General features: G+C 36.6%; 1 protein-coding gene across 1 annotated transcript; it reads right to left on the reverse strand.

Moving 5' to 3' along the window:
- Positions 1-605: 605 nt before the first annotated feature.
- On the reverse strand, positions 606-4,924 carry LOC122292109 (RGG repeats nuclear RNA binding protein A-like). Its single transcript, XM_043100334.1, has 7 exons — positions 4,465-4,924; positions 3,466-3,778; positions 3,300-3,362; positions 2,787-2,919; positions 1,566-1,721; positions 1,397-1,450; positions 606-1,109 (listed from the first exon to the last, which is right to left on the reverse strand). The coding sequence occupies exons 1-7, from the start codon at positions 4,673-4,675 to the stop codon at positions 930-932; spliced, it is 1,110 nt and encodes a 369-aa protein (XP_042956268.1). The 5' UTR covers positions 4,676-4,924; the 3' UTR covers positions 606-929.
- Positions 4,925-7,824: the final 2,900 nt, after the last annotated feature.

The following is a 7,824-nucleotide window of genomic DNA, read 5'->3' on the forward strand; positions in this document are numbered from 1 at the left end:
CAAAGATATTGTTATATTTTTTAGATCATAGGCAGTGAAGCACCCGGTTTGGTTATTATACCACATAGAAATTACTAAGAAGTAAAAACTTGGTACTGGCTAATGTTGCAGTACTGGGTTGGATAAAATGTTATTTTTAAGCTCAGCGTGACTGTCAAATTTCATAGAAATTAAATGTGATTCAATTTGTTATCTCCAATAGCGTTCCAATGGGGCTTTATAAAAGAATTTTGCTATATACAAGCACAATCGCGTAGTAATATGTATACCAATACTGATTCATTCATACTTAAAATTTAAATTAACTTCACCCCTAAAGATGACACCTTAATCAGACATGCACACAAGTATGATTCCCGTGAAGGGATATGTAGCTGCCGCAGCTCATGATTCTCCCCAAAAATCCCAGAATTCTAAGACATTTTAACTAACGTTTTGGTTGAACCACTAGGCATAACTCGTACACGGTTCGTATGCAAGAACCCTTGTAACATTCTATGAACCCTAGGACCCTTTCCGTAGCACTAAAATTACATTCATTGACGCTCTGACCAAGGGCAATACGATAATCAGGGCAAAAACCAAAGCACCGCCAAACACCTCAATTTTAAGGCAAAAAACCAAAATAGTCTCAAATCTATTCCGAAAACTAGGCAGCGATGAATTGTAGCCATAAGTTAATCGTTTCATATGCCCCCAAGTCTTAAAAACAGAAAACAGAGCATGAGATGACGGGGAAAGGGGGGGGGGGGGGGAACTACAGGGGAACATATGAAGAACATAAAATATACATTTTAGGGCATGAAATTTAAAGGATCTTTTTAATACAGGAAATCCAATTATTCTAGTCATTTCCCCGGTAGAGATCGCAAGCACAGAACCCAAAAATGGAAAACCCATTGAGATTGTAAACGGGATCGTGGAGAATCTCACTTTGCGCCTAAGGTTGGGAAGTGACTAGGATCTTCAATAGGTGGGGCTGCCACACCACTGCCTGCATTTCCACCAAACCCTCCTCTCGAACCGCGACCCCGACCTCGACCCCGGCCACCTGGGTTGTGATACCTTTCTCCTTCAGCAGGCTTCAAGAACTCATTAATGCTGACAGACTATAAACACCACAAACATAATAATTGAGTTCAGTATTAACCAGAAAGAGGAGGCAATGGCAACATAGCAGGAATGAGAACCAGGAAAACAGTTCAAGGTAGCAGCATTTAAGAAGCAAAACATACAAAAGACAGTTAAACTAAGAGACAGGCATGTTAACTGTTCCAACTGCTTGTGCAGTGTATCAAGTAAAGCAACTTCCAGCATAAACACAGAAAAGGCATGTGTTTGTTAATATGATTTCAATATAAACGATTTCAATTTAAAATTAGGCAACCCAAACTACCTTCTTGGCCCTCTCTTCCTTCTCAGCCTCTCTCCGCTTATCCTTCTCAGAACCCTGATAAAAAAAATAAAAATAAAAAATCGCAAAAGATAATTACTGTACTGATGCCAAGTACACACAAGATAAACGAAAACTTCCAAAGTTACAATGGAAAAAAAAGGGGTTTCACCAGTTTAATAAAGATGTCATCACTGCCCTTCTTGCTTGAAAGTTGTTGCATGGATTCAAACTCTTTCACATCCACCTTTCTTTCCTCAGTCTTAAGAGCCTGCAGGGCCTTCCTCTTCTCCTCCAGCAGTTTCTCATATTCTTCCAGAGTCATCTCCTGTTATAAAGGAAACAACCCATAAGCTACAGCCCTTTTTTTCTATTTATATTTTTCTATTCGGTAAGCATGACCATAGGTCACCAACAGATGCTGCTATTGATCAGGGATCACACCTCCCGAAGTGGAAATCACTCACTCGGATCTCATCCCCCTTCTCTTGGGGTCAAACTCACTCGTAAAGAAAAAATAAAATGTAGAACCATATGGATTTTGGTATATCACCAACAAACAGAAGAAAATTCACACTTGCAATATCGATATAGGTAATGGATACCCTAATTGGTCCGTAATCTTATAGGCCGCATTTTACATTTCAAGAAAAACTGGAGCTCAGTTGCCGTAAGATTTCTCATCAATAAAATGCGAACTAATTCAATACGACAAATGCAGTGGATGAAAATCGCCACATTTTTAGAAGCTCATTTACTAAACACAATAACAAATACACTCCAAAGTAAAAGATCAAAGTTTTCAAATGATACAGGATTAATCTTGAAAAAAATACAATCACATTCAGGATTATTGCAAAAAGGAAATTCATCAACTGAACTTAAGATATCAGTAGAATTTTCTAATGGGTGAGAAATGATTCTTCAACATGTATCAATGCTTAAACAGTAAGCAATTCAATTACCAACGTACTTACAGAGCAAAGCGTAACAAAACTCTGACCTCACTCACAATACTCCCAGTACTCAAACCATGCAATAATCATGCAGCCAAATTTATTTATGTTATTTGTTCATATCCATTCCCAAAAGTTATGATTTACATTTTCTAAATACAAGAACAATGCCCATTATTGTGGATACTAATCTAGAAAATAATATTGCTTTCGGATAAAAGAGATCCGGAAGTACCCAAATTAAGATAATAAGGAACCCTTGTCACATTCATTGTTATCCTTTGTTAGAGTAGATACGGCAATTGTGTAAGGAAAACACAATAAGATATACTTGATGGGCTTTATGCATCTATTTCTGTTCTCTGAATAACAAGAAAAGAGTATAAATGAATTTTTAGGAAACAAAATATTTGAGACAAAATTTGAAGACACCTTACCTTATCCTCGGGTTCTTTTTCTTCAGCGTCATTAGAAGGATTCTCCTTGTTGCTGTCCAGAGCCTCTTCCTCAACTGCAGGCTTTTCATCACCCACATTCTTCTCAGTTTCATTGACAACTTCTTCAGTCACCCTAAGTACGAAAATACAGTGAAAGAGCTATATTGACTATTTGATAAAAATAAAGCATATTACTAAGAAATATAATATGTGCCTAAAGAACCCCTAGGGGTTGGCTCAAGTGGTAAACGCCTTGGGCTTGAGAGTAAGCTCCGCCAGGTCTAAGGTTCAAATCTCATTGGGTGCAAACAATCTCTAAGGACCATCAGATTGGAGGATTTTCCCCTTGAATTACCCAAAGTGTACTTGGGGGAAACCCCTTGCCGAGGGCCTATACACCCTTGAGACTAGTCAGGACACTAATCTAGGACACCTAGTGTCAATAAAAAAAATTAACGTGTGCCTAAAGAGGGTTCTAAAATTGACAGCAAAAGTTTTATGGAATGGACATACTCAATTTCATCAGTTTGTGTTCCCCAGTTTCCACGGCCAGACCCTTCTCGCTTGACCTCATTTCTGCACATTAACATATTTTAGATTGAAAGCATTTTAATGAAGAAACATTTTAATGAAAACTAAAGATAATATATACTGCAACTGTTAAAGAACAGGTATTCACCCACGCCCAGTCCCACTACGGCGTTCAAATGGCCTTCGAGGACGTTCCCCATCACCAACTTCTCCATTGCTGAAGCCACCCCGGCGACCACCACGGTAAGGACCACGAGGTCCACTGTAGCCCCGCCTTTCAGCAGACTTACCCGACTCCCCTTCTTCAAGGGCACCTTGACCAGTGGGGACTGTGCTGTTGCTGAATGAGCTCTCATTGTTGGCAGAATCACGATTGAAACCACCACTGCCTCGGCCACGCCCATATCCTCGTCCACCTCCTCGACCTCCTCCGCGCCCACCTTCATTCCTTGCCTCTCTCACTACTCAGAAGGAAACAAAATCCCAATCAAATACCATAAAGATAAGAACCATGATAAAGAACAACATGACTGTAAACAAGAGAGCAGAAAACACAATACAACTAAATGAAAAACTTTGGATATTTATAAATCACAACTGCCATAAATAGAAAAAATAGGAGCTGAATTTTTTTTCGTAATAATTTTTTTGATAAGTAATAAGAGAATTTTATTCATACGAATGAAGTAGGCATAGCCCGTGTGCACAGGAAGTATACAAAAGAGACACCATAAAAAGACAGGAAAAGGAAGTATCAGGGAAACTCAGGACTGCACAAAAAACCAATAGAACATTAGGGAAATAAAAACAAATAAATTACAATACGATTTATAATCATGAAATGTTGCATTCCGCAAGAGTAAAAAAGCTACATATAATTCCACTAAAATTTCAATGAACTGTTAATTGTAAAACTAAAAAAGTTACCAGCTATCCATTATTAAACAAAACCCAATTGAACAAATAAAGATGCAGCAGATCATGAACCCAAAAATTCTCCATTCTGTACATGGTATAATCAGAATTCCCGAAATATCCAAAACTATTTAATTATAATAGTTCTCAAACACGTAAGAAAACTCAAATACCACACTAATCTTGCGGAATCGAAATGGAAAAACCGAAAGTAGAAAACCGAAAACCTCACCGGCTTGCGCAGGGGGCAGGGGCTTGGAGGGGAGTTTAGGCGGCGGCTTGGTCTGCTGCTGCTCGGAGGCCGGCTTAGATTGAGCCGCCGGAGCCACCTTCTTGGGTTGCGCAGCTGCGGCGGCTGCAAGCTTCTTCTGAGCTGCGATCAGCAGAGAGGGATCCTCGGCGTCGTCGTCGCCCAACAAATCAAAGGGGTTCATGGTCGCCATCCTTCCGAAATAGATATGAAAACGGAAGCGGAAAAGGAGCCCTTTCAGAGATTATAGCACGAAAGGCGACCACGAACCCTAGCTTAACAACTCCTCCATCGGTATATTAGATATAAGACCAGTATAAGCACAGATCTGCGAGACAGAGAGAGGGAGAGAGAGTAAGAGAAACCCTAGCCGCAAAGGAGCTTGTGAGAGTAAGAAAAGAAGAACCTAATCTTGAAACGTTGAATTTATTGTTGGGTGTCTGGACAAAGGACCTCGTGTGTGGTGTGCGACATATATTATTCTATTCTATTCTATTTACATCTTTTATTTTTTTCCCTTTTTATTTTATTTTTTTAATTTGGCTTTGGTTTCTTTATTTTTTTTTAATCAACGTTTCTTAAAAATAAATAGATTAAGATCCGACCAATAGCCCTTCATTTTTCCAGCGATAATTGTGACATCCTGAGGATGTGAAGTGTTCAGTCATAAACAAAAAATTAATAAAAATAAATTTGTAAATTAATAACTTAGTAAAATATATTAAATTTATTTTATAATAAAAATAATATTATATTAAATTTTATTATTTTATAAATTTATTATTACAAAATTTTTTTAATAACTAACGTCAATACATAATTGGTCTTATCTCATCTTATTTCATCTTAATATCTAAATACTATTTAAATATAAATAATATTTAATTTATCTTCATTACCTTTTTATCTAATTATTATAATTTTTCTAAATTTTTATATAAAAAGTAAAAAATAATTTAATTTTTTTAAAATTTAAAATAAAAATTATATTAAAAAATTATATTTTAATTTTTTATTATTTCTTAAAATTTAATAAAAATCTTAATTAAAATTATTTTTTATTATTCATAAATTTTTTGTATCTCTATCATCTTATCTCGGAGGGTAAATCATTTCTCGAATGGCTTAAAAAAGAAGAAAAATCATTTCTCAAAATGCACCGGGGGACAAGGGGATAAGGGTTACCGGGTTTTTTTTATTTTTTATTTTCGTGCCTAAGTTTTGGGCTTCGGGGGGTTTGATGTTGGGGGCTAATTACGAATGTGCCAGGGTACTAGGGGATAAGGGTTTTGGGCTAGAAGGGTCGGTTTGGTGGCCACGTGGTATTGATCTAGGCCGTTCAGTGTTGAGATGAAATGGCACATTTGTTCTATCAGTTTTGCTTTTATTTCCATTAAAAAAAAAAAGTTTTGTTTCTATTTATTACTTTTACAAAAATAAAAAAAACACACATTTTAAGTTTTTTTTTTTTTAAATTTCCAAACATCATTTCAAGAGAAGGAAATGTGTTATTTTTAATAATTTTTATAATTTTTTAAGAGTTAAATATTGAACACCAAACCAAAATCTGAAAAGGGAATGTGGGTCAAATTAAATTAATAAACATAAAACAGAATACGATATTAATATTCCATAATTAAATTATACTTGCAATGATTTGAGTGATGGGACATGTGTATAAAAAGATAAAGGATTAGAGAAAGAGAATCATGATTGGATCGCTCACGAGTGAAATATATATTAATTTGAGACTCACTATTTTTTTTTTTTTTTGGCTATATTTACAACTTGTTCCCTCCACATTGACATGAAAGTGACATCTTTAAAACGATCAAAACAATGTCGCTATAAGCTAGAAAAAAAAAAAAAAAAAAAAAAAAAAAAAAAAAAAAAAAACGAAAGTCATCATGGGATTTATATTATTGTCGAAATTATATATGCAAATGCGTTAAAATTTACATCCCACCTTCCATATAGAATATGTCACACACAGTCTCTCACCTAATTGACAGCGCCATCAAAATGCAACATTGAGCTGCAGAAAAGCAACACCGACACGACAAGTAGATGTTGTTGTTTCACCTTACGGCGAAGGCGAGGAGCCAAGACTTGAATGATTATTAATCTGATTTAATTCTTTGAAAAAAAGTAATGTTTAATTATCACCCCGATCATCATTAACATGAAATCAAATTTTTGAGATAATTTTGCAAACACGAAAAATGATGTTTTTATTCCATGTTATTAAGGTTAACCTACGTAATTAGGGGCCCGGCCAACTCATTGTCATGGATACGACTGACAGAAGAAACGCACATAAACATGGACTCCAGACATTTCCCTGGCTCAAGGAGAAGCAGGAAAGAGAGAGGAGGGGGGGGGGAGGGTGGGGATGATAGAGGACAGCAATTCTGCTTGACATTTTGAGAAGCGCCTCTGTCGGTTGGGCTGGTGTTGGGCATTTAGCAGCTCATGTGATATTATGTAGAAAGTTTTATATTGTACGTATTAAAGTTATTTTTATCTAATTATATAAAAGAAAAAAGTTAATTTTTGGTAGGAGAACGTAAGAAGTTAGAAGGAACTTCATCTTCTTCTTCAAACTAGCATGCCGCCACACCAAATCTAGACCACCACTGCACCAAACCAGGTCTGTCGCCTCCACAACTGAAAAAGGTAGTCGCACCCACGAAGATCTTTCTCTCCCACGAAGCTCCGTTGCCCAAAACCCATTTGAGAAAAAAATAACCGTAACCCATGGTTATGTTCGTTTGGCTTTGAAGAGAGTTTTAAAACTCGCTTTTAGTTTAAATCGTTTAGTTTGGTTCATATTTCTTGAAAACTCATTCCATTTTGGAAGTCAAGTTTCTTGCCTTTAGCGACATTTTTTGTGCCTCAGGTGCAACATTGATGAATTTGAACTTTTATTTGAGCTTCAAAGGAGAATGTCTTGACTGGGATGGGATTTGAGTGAGTAATGATGATCAATATGGGGAAGGGTTTGAGTTTCTTGGATCAATTAGTTTTTCTCTAATTTCTACCCTTCGGGGTGGATTAAGAGGATGGGATTTTGTGCATTTTGTGTTTAAGTTCATGGGATTTAGGCAACAAGTATGGTCTAGAGAGGGGCTTTCGTGCGAGAGGATGAGAGACAGGGGAGAGGGGGAGACGGGGGCTTCCCTTTTCGTTGGGTTTCATCTAAGCTACTGACACATAGGAACTAAGATGGGAAGCCTATTTGGCATTCATCTATTGGAGGGCTTTTGTTTGGGGTTTATCATACGGACCGGTCAGAAGATTTTCTCTTTCAGTTATGGTATTAAGATTTGTCATAAATTAAAA

Source organism: Carya illinoinensis, chromosome 13 (genome assembly GCF_018687715.1).
Source record: "Carya illinoinensis cultivar Pawnee chromosome 13, C.illinoinensisPawnee_v1, whole genome shotgun sequence".
NCBI classification, from domain to species: Eukaryota; Viridiplantae; Streptophyta; class Magnoliopsida; order Fagales; family Juglandaceae; genus Carya; species Carya illinoinensis.

What these genes read in the sequence shown, in the direction of transcription:
- LOC122292109 (XM_043100334.1), bottom strand. Translation starts at nt 4,675, where the DNA reads ATGGCGACCATGAACCCCTTTGATTTGTTGGGCGACGACGACGCCGAG. An exon ending in ACACAAACTGATGAAATTGA is followed by an intron (nt 2,920 to 3,299) that starts GTATGTCCATTC and finishes TTTCGTACTTAG; the next exon opens with GGTGACTGAAGAAGTTGTCA. An exon ending in AGGAAGAGAGGGCCAAGAAG is followed by an intron (nt 1,110 to 1,396) that starts GTAGTTTGGGTT and finishes TGGTGTTTATAG; the next exon opens with TCTGTCAGCATTAATGAGTT.